Source organism: Mustelus asterias, chromosome 11 (genome assembly GCF_964213995.1).
Source record: "Mustelus asterias chromosome 11, sMusAst1.hap1.1, whole genome shotgun sequence".
Lineage (NCBI taxonomy): Eukaryota > Metazoa > Chordata > Chondrichthyes > Carcharhiniformes > Triakidae > Mustelus > Mustelus asterias.
In genome coordinates, this window is record NC_135811.1 from 30527408 (window position 1) to 30542371 (window position 14964).

The following is a 14964-nucleotide window of genomic DNA, read 5'->3' on the forward strand; positions in this document are numbered from 1 at the left end:
ACTTTATACTCCTTATATAATCTCCTGGGAGAGGCAACAAGGTCAAAAAAAGGACAATAAAAGGTCATCTGGAAAATTCCTCAATGACCCCACTCTGCTGCTTGAAACCAATCTGAAAGCCCCAAGTCTAAAAGATGGCATTGACCATACATACATTAAAAGTGCCATTTATGAAACACCTCAGGATGATTTGTTTTATTAAAGGCACCATATGCATGCAAGTTGTTGTCGTATGATGCATTCTCTACCATTACCACTCCCCTTGCCTTTTGTTCCATGACATCGTTGATATTTAATCTCTTGCCCGCTAGCTTTTCCCTGACCTTCCCTTTTGTTCAACCTGAAACGCCCACATTTATGAAAATAAAACAGTCACATTTCTACCTCTTTTCAGTTTCAAAGAAGTCTGTTCTTTAGCAGGGCAGCTGGACTCCAAATGTTAACGTGTGTCTTTCTCTACAGATGCTGCCAGAGCCTTTATCCAGCAGTTTCTGTTTTTATTTCCGAAGAAGTCATAATGGAGTCAAACGTTACCTCTTTCTCCACAGATCCTGCCAGAGCAGCTGAGTTTTTTCTCAACAGCTTCCATTTTTATTTCTGGGGAAGACTGTCTGCTTTTAGTAGGGAAATTCTTCCAATTCTCCATTGCCCTTATTCATTGAGATAGTTCCTCCACAGGGGGCATCCATATCACAGAAAGGCAAAAATATGCATTCCATCTATAAGCTTTAAGAATCCACTTGCTAAACTAGATCTGTCGCAACCTTGTCACCTGGTAGTTATATCATGAAGATAGGCGTCATAGATCAAAACTAGTTTTTCAGGTTTGATTGGATATTTAGCTCTTTGGAATGTAAAGTAAGGCAGGTGAGTGAAAGCCTTGCACCTGTGAATGGTGGAAGTGAAGAATCGGCTCCATGGTGAATTGGTTTGGACAGTGAGTACTCAGTGCCTGTCCAACGAACCCAATGTTGCTGTTGGTGGAACTTTTCCTTGTCATCCTGGGATTCTGCACCCACTGTGGGGCAGGTAAGTTTCATTCCACATCTCTTTGTGCCTGATTGAGACTGTCATTAAGACAGATAAAACGAATCAATATTGACAACAGCATTCTGTTTGCAACCCAATCTTTGTTGGTGGAAGGGATATTGATTGTTATTTGTATTATTACAAGTAGAAGTAAAAATTACTGTAGCATTCTATTAATTTCATTTTGTTCCTGTTGTTCTTTAGTTATTTCCTCTTGAGAAGCTTCTCAAGTTACACACTAGCATTCCCACTAAGCCCCAAGTCCTTAAATATTTCTAAATGTCTTTCAGTTTCACCATAGCTATTTCAGCAGCGTTCATGAAGTGTGCATGTTATCCATTTCTTTCTAAGTATAATACTCCACAAATCATTCTTAAATTTTAGCTCCACTTACTTACAAGTTTCCTGACTCATTCCATTGTTGCCTCTTTAAATTCTACTCTCTTCGTTAGGTTGAAGCTATTTACAAATTTGGTCAGTTTTCATTCAGAGTCCAAATTGAAGACATCCATGTTAATCAGAAATAGTATGGGTCCCAGTCTCCATAATCCTAAAAGATGTTTCTTCCCATTCTTCACCATTTTTGGAATCCATTATTTTAACGTGGGAATCTGCATGTACTCTGATGACAGTCAGTTCCACCTCAGCCCCACTACTGCTTCTAATTTGTCATGTTGCTTGTCCGACATCCAAAGTGTTTCTGGTCCTTTTGGCTAAGATCGAGTGTAGGATCAAACCCGAGATCAGATGCAATTCCTGTTCTTGCCAGCTTGGATCTAGGATGTCACTTCTGTGGAGACCATGAAATGGATTCAGTTTGAATCTAAATTAGTACTTGAAGCAAGCAAGGAGATGGTCAAGGGCTTGTCCTGTCTCTTCTGTACATTGGCTTTGTAACTCTGAGAAAGGATTTTTAAAAAATGCTGGATGAGCAGAAATTTTCTAAACAGTGATATTGGGGAAAAAGCCATTGTCAGACCCGGAGTTTAGCTTGTGGTTCCAGAATCCCACCTTCAAGATTAACTATTTCTACCTCCGTTCTATTTCCCACCTCTGTCTCCATCTGAGTCCAACTGCAGCTGAAATTTTGTTCCCTTCAGACTGAACTCTTTCAAAGCATTCCTTGCCAACAACACTCTCAATAAGTTTGAGTTCAGTGACACTGCTGCCTGTATCGTAACTTAGACCAAATCGTGCTCATTAGTCTACACTCACCAACCTACATTGATCACCTGTCCGAAAATACCTCAAATGAAACATTTTTGCCCTTATTTTCAATACTTTCCATGATCTGACCCTTCACCCCCACCCCGATCTTGGGAAGTTTCATTCCATGAATGCTGTGTAAACCCAGATTGTTGTTGGTAAGATTTAGCAAAGTCTTTGTACCAAATCTTGTGAAATTTTGGTAGTTCAGTCGGTACATTCACCGCCTACTTGGAATGCCACCTCCTCAAAAAATTTAGAGAGGTTGGATGGACGAGATTTTCCCTTCTGGAGCTGAGTTTGTCATCATTATTATTGCCCTACTAGAGTGTGATATTTTACAGTAAAATGCAGTGAAGTCAGTCCAGACAAATCTTTTTGTGCTGAAATTTGAGCACAAAGTCTAGGCAACACTTCATCATTCTGGCTGCACTGCTAGAGCTGCTGTCTCTTAGATGGGATTTTAAACCATGCTCTCTCAGGCAGACATAAAATATCCCATGGCAGAGTATCCTGTCAAACATTTACCTCTCAGCAAATACCACTAAAATAGATAATCTGCATTATCTAACTGCTGTTTGTTGATCCTCACTATCTGCAAATTGGCTGCCACACCTCCAACATTATAAAATGATGACACTTGAAAAGTACATCGACTAGTTGTAAGATACTTTGGGACATCCTGAAGCTATGGAAAGTATGATATATAAATGCAAGTCTTTACTTTATTTCTTTGCCATCACTTTGGTTTGCAAGTTCCAATCACATCATAAAAGCTGTCATTTTGCCCAGCATAATTTCCACCCACATGGTTTGAAATATACCCTGATATTGGGACAGCATTGATAAACTGCTAAAATGTTAATTCCCTCAGCAATTTTGGCATAGCACATGGACTAGAGTGGGGTATATCCTCTGAAAAAATGTAATTTTTGTTGATTGTAAAGTTATGTTTCAAAACACAGGAACATTTTTGGAACTTGTTAACCAGTGACAGACTTGAGGACATCTGAACAGGAGACAGTGTCTGCAATTTGATAGTTGCTGAAATCATAATTCAAATTTTGATTTTCTTTCTGTTTTATTTAATTAGATGCATCTTCCAAACAGATGCCTAAGCTTTCTGCCTATGAAATCACTATTCCTAAACTTGTAAGGGAACGTCAGAAGCGACATGTTGACCAGGTACTTGAGATGCTGAATAATCTGTAAGGTGTTATTCAACTTTGTAATTCATAGAAATTCATCATTGTCATTATTCTATATCATTAAATATTTTTGATGTGGAGTTGCTGGCGTTGGACTGGGATAGGCACAGTAAGTAGTCTCACAACACCAGGTTAAAGTCCAATAGGTTACCAAATAAATCTGTTGGACTTTAACCTGGTGTTGTGAGATATTTGATACAATAAAATGTGAAAATAATTATGGCAATGCTAATGAATATCGTTAACAGTTGTATTTCATTTTCATAGTCGGGATTTTTCTCAATTGCTGATTCTACTGTTTACATTTTAATAAATAATAATATAGTGTGTAACATTGGTCTATTGCACACAGTAGAACTTGAATGAAAACTGAAAATGCTGGATAAATCCAACAGGTCTGGAAGCAACTGTAGAGAGAGAAACAAAGTTAATATTTCAAGTCCATATGATTCTTCTCGAGAACTGTTCTTAGAAGGGTAATATGGAATCAGGATGTTAACTCTGTTTCTCTCTTCACAGATGCTGCCAAACCTGTTGAGTTTATCCAGCATTTTCTCTTTTTTTATTTAGGATTTCCAGAATCTGCAATATTTTGCTTTTATTTGAAAGCTTGAATAAATGCTGACAATGAAATGTTCTACTACACCAGTGAGAGCTTCGACATTGTTCCAGAGGTCCGATGTATTACAACAACTAAAAGCATTCCGCGTTTGAATATAATTGCGTTGAAATGAGAACAAGATATTCCTTGGCCGATCTTTCTAAATTAGAATGAGATTAGTGTAGCAGTTGTGATCTGTTCCCGAATGGATCATTGCAAAATAATAGGGGAAGAAATTCAACTTTGACAGAGGCATGAAAGGAATGGCAGAGGAGTCACAGCCCACAATATGTTGAATTTTCCTTCCCCTTGAAAACCCCACCCCCGACCACAACATCAACTTGCAACCCTGCAATCCATGAAATGTTGGTGCATACCTGTCCTGTTATAGTTGGTGGAGGGGCAGCATGGTGGCACAGTAGCTAACATTGCTGCCTCACAGTGCCAGAGACCCAGGTTTGATTCCGGCCTTGGGTAACTATCTGTGTAGTGTTTGCACATTCTCGCCGTGTCAGAGTGAGTTTTCTCCGGGTGGTCTGGTTTCCTTCCACAGGTTAGGTGGATTGGCTACACTAAATTGCCCCTTAGTGTCCAAAGGTATGTAGATTTGGTGGATTAGCCATGGTAAATGTGTGGGCTACAGGGATAGGGTAGAGGAGTGAGCCCGGGTAAGATGCTCTTTTGGAGAGTCAACGCAGACTCGATGGACCGAATGGCTTCCTTCTGCATAGTAAGGATTCTATGATTTTATTCTATGGATTCTATGAAATTTAAATCCACTCAATTGCAGCACAATCAAATACATTCCCTCCACCCATGAATTCTGAATGTTTTAACATTTTCTCTTCACCTGGCCTTCCTCCACCACTGCAGGAACCCAAGGCCTGCTAAAGCAATACTGGATGCCATGTTATCTCAGATTGGCTAAATGTCTGCTGAAACAGATGTTAGCTCTGTTTGTTTAGCAAATGTTAAATTCTCCTTCACTAATAACAGTAAAACAGGATGCCAGGAATACACCAACTTCTCCAGAAACCAGTATTGAAAGTCAATAATAATGGGAAATGCACCATATGAAGAAACCTAAGCTGATCTTCTTTACATCGGAGATCAGGAACTCCAATTTCCAATGACCTTTGGACCATTTGTGCATGCACAGCTGGGAACTGGCCATGTATATACTCTACTATGTTTTTACATTCTTCAGGCTGAAAGGGGCCCTGTGTGCAGAATAAAGAAGAGGAACAGTGCAAAGAACCAGGTCAGATGACCTGAAATGCAGTGCCATTATCTAGTAGGTTTCCCAGGGAGTAGGACATGAGAGGGGGACAGGGGGATGTCCCAAAAGGAAGTCCCAGGAAAGGGCATGGACTGAAATAGATCCCATGAAGCTACAATAAAAGAAAGGAGCAGAGAATTAGGCTCCAAACTGAAGAAAGATCTGCAGGAAACAGACTTTCAGTGAAGCAGGCACAAGGGAAGTCCTGAAGCTTTAAGAAGGCAGCCAAAGATTGATGACTGCGAGCTGTTGGGGCAAAGGTATCCCTTAGGAGCAATGGTGTTCTGCATGGCACGGCCAATGATCTGAAGTTATGCTTGGAAGGTGAAGCTTGAGTGTACTTGGAGATCCTGGGGAAAAGAATCTCAGAAGTCGAGATTGGAACTCTGTGAGGTGGGACACAGTTGAAGCCATCTGAGTAGGAGCAACCTTTGGAGGGGATTCCAAGGTGCAAAGGTGGAGATTGGAAACCCTCATGAGAAAGATGAAGTTTTAGTGAGATTGGTTAGCTCACAATGTGAAAAAAATCCATGGAATTAGGTTTGGTGGCATCTGTCATTGTCATGTAGTTTGTTGGGTATGACCACATTTTGCTTGTTAATCCATATGTACCTCATACTCACTCTGAATGTTAGAGTATAACATAGATACAGTAAATTGTCTTATCTTTCTGGACTTGTGTAAAGTAAATTTTTGTTTGTCCTAAGCCCATGGCTTTATTCACTCAGTAAGCATCTTGAATCCACACACCTGCTCTCGGTCTCAACGTGAGGTCTGGCCACAGCCTCATAACAATATACACCTGCCCAAATTTGGGTGCTTTTGTTCTGTGCACAACTTCTAGTGAAGGTTCCAGGGTGCTATCAGGCCACAAGGAGACATTAAAGTGGCTGCATGACCAAATGTCTGTCCCTACTTGCTGGGTTTGAACATAAGAACATAAGAAATAGGAGCAGGAGTAGGCCATCTGGCCCTTCGAGCCTGCCCCGCCATTCAACAAGATCATGGCTGATCTGAAGCGAATCAGTTCCACTTACCCGCCTGCTCCCCATATCCCCAATTCCCTTATCGATCAGAAAACTATCTACCCGTGATTTAAACATATTCAACGAGGAAGCCTCCACCAGTTCAATGGGCAGAGAATTCCAGAGATTCACTACCCTCTGAGAGAAGAAGTTCCCCCTCAACTCTGTTCTGAACCGGCCCCCCCTTATTTTGAGGCTGTGCCCTCTAGTTCTGGTTTCCCTTCTAAGTGGAAAGAATCTCTCCACCTCTACCCTATCCAGCCCCTTCATTATCTTATATGTCTCTATAAGATCACCCCTCATCCTTCTAAACTCCAACGAGTACAGACCCAATCTGTTTAATCTCTCCTCATAAGCTACACCCCTCATCTCCGGTATCAACCTGGTGAACCTTCTCTGCACTCCCTCCAAGGCCAATATATCCTTTCGCAAATAAGGGGACCAAAACTGCACACAGTACTCCAGTTGCGGCCTCACCAGTGCCTTGTACAGTTGCAGCAAGACCTCCCTGCTCTTATATTCTATCCCCCTTTGCACTGAGAAGCTCTAAGAAACAATTGAAATGTGTAGGACGGTGAAAGTGAAATTCAGTCGGATTCTGGTACCAAACTTAACTTCATAAAAAGATTGTCATCGAAGCCTGAGGAAGGAGCTAGTTTGAAACAAACATAGATTGTGTGATTTACTGGCAGTGGCTAACAGATCTCCAGATGCAGGAAGTCCCAGGATCTGTTTTTGGGGCTATTTAAGGAGCTCAGAGGTTCGAGACTGACAATCAGTTTGGACACGACAAATGATACTTTTCAGAAGAGCACAGCTCCCAGAATAGTAAAGGATGCAAGGTGAAGTGAAACAAAAGCCATACACTGTAAAATAATAACTTAACATTTTAACTGCAGGCTTTTATTGTTTACTTTCAAACAGCTAGATAGAGGAATTTTTATTCTATGTGTGCCTTACATTACTGTTACTTAGAATCATAGAATACCATCACAGAATGCTTACAGCAGAGAAAGGGTCTGTTCTGGTTCTCTGCTCTGCCAGAGTAGGTTAGCTATTCCACCACTCAGCCCATTTCCAATAGCGACGCAATTCTTTTCTTCACGTGATATGAAAGCCATGATTGAATCTGCCTCCACCACATTCATGGGCAGTGCATTGCAGGTCCTACCCACACGTAGCATAACAATTTCCTTTCCTCACATCGCCGTTTGTTCTTTTGTCAAGCACCTTAAATCTATGTCCTCTGGTTTTTGATCATTTTGCCATGGGAGCAGTTTCTCTCTACCTACTCTGTCTAGATCCCTCGTGATTTTGATTACCTTTATCAAACCTCCTCTAAACCATCTCCTCTAAGGAGAACTCCAGCTTCTTCACTTTATCCACTTAAACCATTTTGGTTAATATTTTCTGCACCCTCTGTAAAACTTTCACATCCTTCCTAAAATGCGGTGCCCAGAATTAGACTTAATACTCCAGACTAGTGTTTTGTAAAGGTTCATCATCATTTCTTTGCTTTTATACTCTGTCTCTATTTATGAATCTCAGCACGTCTTTTTAACTCACTTTCTCAACCTGCCCCGCTGCCTTCAACAATTTGTGAACATATACCCTCAGGTATCCCTGTTTCTGTATCCTCTTTAGAATGGTACCCTTTATTTTACATTATCTCTCCTCCTTATTCTCACCAAAATGTATCACTTCACACTTTCCTTTACTAACCTTATTTTCATATTTAAAGAACTGACATCTATTTTGGGCAGTCAATTGGATAACCTGAGATAATATGGCATTCCATCAGCCTGTCTATGGCTTCTTGAAGTTTCTCACTGTCCTCACAATTCACATAATAGTTCCAAGTTTTGTTTCATCAGTAGATTTGAAAATTGTATCCTCTACCCCAAGTCTATATATCAAGAAAAGCAGTGGCTCTGGGGACTCCCTTCAGTCCGAAAAACTAACCATTCGCCACCACTCTATTTCCTGTCACTCAGTCAACTTGTATCCATGCTGCCATTGTCCCTTTTATTCCATGGACTTCAGCTTTGCTGACAAGTCTATTATGCGGCACTTTATTAAATATGTTTTGGAAATCCATGTACACCATCTCAACCACATTACTCTCATTAACCTTCTGGGTTACCTCATCAAGCAAGTTAGTTAAACACAATTCGTCTTTAATAAATCCATTCCATCTTTTCTTAATAAATCAGTATTTGTCCAAGTAACTTAATTTTGTCTCAGACTATCATTTCTAATAGCTTTACCTGAGGTTAAACTGACTGGTCTGTTGTTGCTAGGTTTATCTTCACATCCTTTTTTGAACAAGGGTGTAACATTTGCAATTCTCCACTTCTCTCGCGCCAACACTATCTAAGGAGGATTAGAAGATTATGGCTCGTATCTCCATAATTACACTTCGCATTCTTCAATGTCTTCTCTCCAGCCAGCCTTTCCAACACCTTTTTATCAAATTTATCCCATCCAGTATCTCATTAATTGTCTACTCAACTTTTATTAAAATAAATTAACTAATGAGTTTAAAGCTAAAATTAGGCTTGATATGATGCCCATCAGAGATGGGTAGGAGAAGCAATGGAGGTATAATATAAATTACTTGCTGAAAAATGGAATGATTTGTGTATTTCTATCTGTGAATGTTGCTGAAGGTCTACCTAGATATTAAAACTAGTGTAGATATACCTAAATGCCTGGGAAATTGGAATTCAACAAAGATACAGGAGCCAAAAGAATCTAGAGGACAAAATGTGCAAAAAACCTAAAATCAATACAAAATTTTACTGATATTAGATATTAAACCAGAATTTCTTCCAATTCAACACCTGAAAGGCCAAAGTAACCATATCCATCCCTAGCTAACAACCTTAATTTATTATTATTGAGTCTTTCCCATTTCCAGCTCCTCAGTTGGCTTGTACCCTGTTCAATCCAGAGTTGAATTTAATGCCCTTATTTTACCCATCATCAAAATTGCTTCCCTCTCTCTTCACAACGTTGTCTGCCTCTGCCCTTACTTCAGCCATTGAGACCCTTATGCTTTGGCCCCTGCATGTTTGATTTTTTTTCAATGTCTACATTATTGGACTCCCATCCACCATCTTCCGTAAATTAACTGAGCTAAACTCTCCTACCTCTATCCTATTTCATAACAAGACTCTTTCTTCCATTACAACAATCCTCATTGACCTATTTAGTACCCGATTTCCCAATGGATCGAATTGAATATCATTATCCGCATCTGAGTCCCTTTCCAGCCTTTTACCCACATTGCTTCTGTAGCTTTCTCCAATCTCATATCTCCTCCAGTACACATCCGTGCATGGCCCCCTCCATCTGTTTCACTATTGGGCCTTTGTTCTCTCAAACGACTTTCTGGAGCTCCTTCCCTAAGCACTTCCCCATTTTCTCTTTCACTTTGACATTAAACACTTACTTAAAATCGATCTTTTCTAACACATCTTCGGTCACCTCTCTGAACTTTCCACAGAGGCTTGATGTTCTGTGCATCTATGCTTGTGTCTTTGGGCTTGTTGAGCAAGATTTTACCAACTCTCAGGTGCAGGCTTGGAGGCAGATGGGGGGTAAGATTCCAGTAAACCATGTGGGGAGGACTCCCCGATACATTCCTGCATGAGCTTGGACTTGCATATGTTCCCGATGTCAAGACTTACCCTGTACAGTTAAGATACTGATTAAGGTATTTCTATGTTAAAAACATTATAGAAATCCATGCTTTTCTGTTCAGCTAATATGAAGCTAATAAATTGGACCAGTAGTTCCCAACAGCACAATGGTATGCCATGAAGACCCCCAAGTGTGTGCAAAAACAGATTCAAAATTGTTCAAAGAATTCATGTAATTAACTTAAAACTAACCTTCGCCTTCAGCTCATTGGTTGGCACCTCCAAAAGTTGATGAATCTTGGGCTTCCCGTGTATGTGCTAGCTGGGAAAGAGCCGTACAGGCATGGTTTATGTTGGTCTGGGCCATGCACACGACGGAGGGAGCCGAAGACAAAGGTCCAGTGTGCCCGCACAAAATACAAAAACTCAGAAAGAGCGCAAAAGCCCTGGGAGAAGCAGGAGAGACAGAGAGGAGGTTTAAAAAAAAGAACAGGAGAGAGGACAGGGAGAAGTTAAAAACAAAGTTCCCAGTAAAGGAAGAAGACAGGGAAAATAGGTGTGTCTCAAAATGTTTTGATAGTATAGAGGTGTGCCATGACATATAAAAGGTTGGGAATCACTGAATTAGGCAACATCGAATCAGTTTACTGTAACCTCTTTTAAAACTGAAATTAATTTTTGTTCTTATTACTGCAGGGAGAATGGATGGATCAAATGTCTTATTTAATTAATTTGGAAGGTGAAGTGTATATGCTAAAACTGGAAAGGAACAAGTAAGCATTGTTTTTTTTAATCTTACATGGGTTGTGGGCATCACTGGCTAGGCCACCATTTTTGCCCAACCCTAATTGCTTTTGAGAACGTGGTAGTAACCTGTCTTCTTGAGCTGTTGCCGTCCATGTACAGTAGGTACACCCTCAGTGCTGTTAGGAAGGGAGTCCCAGGATTCTCATCCAGTGATAGTGATATTCATGTAATTAAACTAAAACTAACCTTTGCCTTCAGCTCATTGGTTGCCATCCCCAAAACTTGATGAATCTTGGGCCTCCTGTGTATGTGCCAGCTGGGAAAGAGCCGTACAGGCGTGGTTTAGATTTTTTATATTGGTCAGGCCCATGCACACGATCAAGGGAGCTGAAGGCAAAGTCAAGATGTTGTGTGATTTGAAGGGGATGTTGCAGGTGATGGTGTTCGCACGCACGTTTTTGAAGTTGCAGAATGGGAAGGTGCTTTTGAAGCAGCCTTGGTAAGTTGCTGCATCTTGGTGCAATGCATCTGGGTGCCAAGCAAGTGGCCTGTTTTGTCTTGGATGGTGTCAAGCTTCATGAGTGTTTTGGAATTGAACTCCTCCAGGCTCATGGAGAGTATTCCACCACACTTCTGACTTGTGCCTTGTAGGTGGTGGACAGGTGCTGGTGAGTCAGGGGGTGGATATAAAGTGAGAGGAAGTACTGGGTGGGACTGGGATTCTTGAAGGTGGATAAATCACCAGAGGTAGATGGATTGTATTCAAGGCCGTTGAAGGAAACCAGGAAGCAAATAGTGGATGCTGTGAAGATCATTATCCAATCTTCACTAGATACAGGTGAGGTCCCAGAGGATTAGAGGTCTGCAAATGTTGTACAATTATTTAAAAAGTGTGCGAGGGGTAGGCCAGAGCTATAGGCTGGTCTCTTTGACTTCAGTGGTGGGCAGGTTATTGGAAACAGCTTAAACAGTCACTTAGCTGCCGACTCCAGAATTATATCAATGGTTTGGCTGCATGGACAAAGAAGTGGCAAATGGAATTCAATCAAAAGTGTGAGATAATCCATCTGGGGAGGGAAAACAAAGCAAGGGAACTCTCAATAAATAAATGGGAAGATGTTGAGAGGGACTGAGGAAGTGAGAGACCTTGGAGTGCATGTTCACAAGTCCTTGAAGGCGGTAGGACAGGTGAACAAGCTCGTAACAAAAGCATATGTGATAAAGCATAAATGCTTTTCTTTATTGGATGAGGTATTGAATACAAAAGCAGGGATGTAATGATGGAACTGTACAAAACGCTGGTTTGGCTAGAGCTGGAATTTTACGTACAGTTCTGGTCACCACATTACAGGAAGGACATAATTGCTCTTGAGAGAGTGCAGAAGGGATTTACAAGAATGTTGCTAGGGCTTGGAAATTGCAGTTCTGAGGACAGATTGGATAGGCAAGAGTTGTTTTCCTCAGAACAGAGGAGGTCAAGGGGTAACCTAATTGAGGTGTACAAAATTATGAGGGGCCTGGATAAGGTAAACAAGAAAGACTTGTTTCCCCGAGCTGTGGGGTCAATTACCCAGGGCATAGATTTAAGGTTATTGGTAGAAGGATTAGAGGGGATATGAGGAAAATGTTTTTCAGCCAGAGGGTGGTGGGCATCTGGAATTCACTGCCTAAGTTGGTGGTTGAGGTTGAAACTCAGAACCCATTCAACAGATACCCGAGTCTGCATCTAAAGTGCTGTAACCTGCAAGGCTACAGACCAGTGCTGGAAATAAAATGTGTGGTCAATTTCCTTTTTGGCCAGTGCAGACATGATGGGCTGAATGGTTTATTTCTGCACAGTAACATTTCTATGGTCCGATGGTGAATTGCTCGCCTCAGAATTCCCATTCCCCTAAATGTTGTCCAGGTCTTCAGGCATATTGGCACAGACTCCATTAGTTTCTGAGGAGTTGCAAATGTTACTGAACATTGTGCAATCATCAGAGGTCATCCCCACTTATGATGACGGGAAGATCATGGATGAAGCAGCAGTTGGCCCTAGGACACTATCCCGAGGAACTCCTGCAGTGATGCCCGGGCACACTTCATTGAACCAGGGTTGATCGCTTGGCTCAATGGTAATGGTAGAGTGTAGGATATATAGGACCATGAGGTTACAGATTATGGTTGAATATAATTCTGCTCCTGCTGGTGGCTCACGGTGCCTCATGGATGTCCAGTTTTGAACTTCTCTACCTGTTCTGAATCTCTCCTGTTTTAGCATGGTGGTAATACTACTCAATACAATGGGGGTATGCTGAGTGTGAAGCTGGGACTTTATCTTCACAAGGACTGTGTGGTGGTCACTCCCACCTCTTCTGTTATGACAGATAGACTTGTCCTCACCAATCTAATAGGTTTTTCTCTTTTGCTGGGTTCATCCTGTTGCAGGCCCATAGCTCAACCAGATTGGTCAGGAATAGTGCGACTCATCTGGATGATAGATGTTAAATTCTTCCACTGGGAGTATATTCCATGCTCTAGCCATCCTCAATAACGTCATCCAAGCAGTGTGATTCATCAGCTGAGGGAGGGTAGTCGGTGGTAATCAATAGGGTGCCCATGTTTGACCTGATGCCCTGATTCATTGGATCCAGAGTCAATATTGAGGACTCCCAGGGCATTTCCCTCCTGACTGTATACCACCTCTGCTGGGTCAGTCCTGCTGGTGGGATAGGACATATCCAGGGATGGTGATGGTAGTGTCTGGGACATTGAATGTGAGGTATCATTTGGTGAACATGACAATGTTGTGTGACTAGTCTGCCCGACAGCTTTCCCAATCTTGGCACATGCCCCCAGATATTAGTAAGGAGGAGATTGCAGGATCAATGGGTCCTACATTGATGCCAGGTGGTCTATCTAGTTTGTTTCCTTTTTGATCTTTCTGTAACTGAGTTGTTTGCTCGGCCATTAGAGGCCAGTCAAGAGTCAACTACATACTGTGAGTCTGGAGTCACCTGTAGGCCAGACCAGCCAAGGACAGCAGATTTCCTTCTCTAAATGGCACACATGAACCAAATGTGTTTTTAGGAGAATTTAAGAATTTTATGGTCACCATTACTGAGATTAACTTTTAATTCCAGACATTTTTTAAAATAGTAATTAATTGAATTTAAATTATGGTGGTAGGGTGTGAACATCTGTTTCCAAGGCATATTATCTTAGCCTCTGGATTACTAGTCCAGTGGCATCAACCCTATGCCAACTTTTGGACATGACAGGAACTTACAATCAGCACTGAGATGACCAGTTAACCTATTTTTGTTGGCGTGAATTCAAGGAACAATGTTGACCAGGAACACTGGGATAGCTCTTTAATATCCAATAGTGGAATAGACAGAGTCAAGGATCTTTAATATCCAGCAGTGGAACAGACAGACTGAGGGCTCTTTAATATCCAACAGTGAAACAGACAGACTGAGGGATCTTTATATTCAGCAGTGGAACAGACAGACTGAGGGATCTTTATATTCAGCAGTAGAACAGACAGACTGAGGGATCTTTATATTCAGCAGTGGGACAGACAGACTGAGGGATCTTTATATTCAGCAGTAGAACAGACAGACTGAGGGATCTTTATATTCAGCAGTGGAACAGACAGACTGAGGGATCTTTATATTCAGCAGTGGGACAGAAGATAATTCAGTTTTGTTTCCCCTCTAAAAGTTGAAATTGTCGACAATGCAATATTGAATAGCCTGTCACGGGAAGGCTGCCATTGCTGGTATTTAAAGCTGTTCCTCTTTTTCACTAAAGCAAGGTAGAGCAAGGAGATGTGGAGCAGGAGAGGTTTTTGGGCTGCATTGGGTACATCAGGACTAGACTTTGTAGTTTAAAAAAGCACAGTGTGCGATTGGTGGAGTTACTGCCATCAGAAGAGGAGAGCAGGAAATAATGAGAAAACAAACGTGTTATACAGTCAGTCTTTGTTTCCTCACTGCTTAGACATTCAGCTGTATAATATAGTATAAATACTGAGTCACCACCCAGTTGATTCATTGGAGTGAGATAAAGTTAACTACCTTAAAATAATTCTTTTTAAAAAAGAGTTAATTTTGCAACACCTGATTCTCATACTGGTGCTTTTCCTGCTGGCTGGATCTATTGGGTTTTTGGAGAAGCAACCCCATGCTTTCTGTCCATTTAACATACTTACATCAATATACTACAATAGTCTATTTTC

General features: G+C 41.2%; 1 protein-coding gene across 2 annotated transcripts in view; it reads left to right on the plus strand.

Annotated features, from left to right (window-relative positions):
- The first annotated feature begins 878 nt into the window (after nucleotides 1–878).
- Nucleotides 879–14964, plus strand: part of adam9b (ADAM metallopeptidase domain 9b) — a 59460-nt gene continuing 45374 nt past the window's right edge. Inside the window, exons 1-3 of one of the 2 annotated variants that reach the window (XM_078223381.1) lie at nucleotides 879–1029; nucleotides 3329–3420; nucleotides 10689–10765. In XM_078223381.1, coding sequence (XP_078079507.1) covers nucleotides 969–1029; nucleotides 3329–3420; nucleotides 10689–10765 — 230 coding nt within the window. In that variant the 5' untranslated portion in view covers nucleotides 879–968. The remainder of the gene's footprint in view (nucleotides 1030–3328; nucleotides 3421–10688; nucleotides 10766–14964) is intronic. The other variant, XM_078223382.1, reaches the window with a different exon arrangement.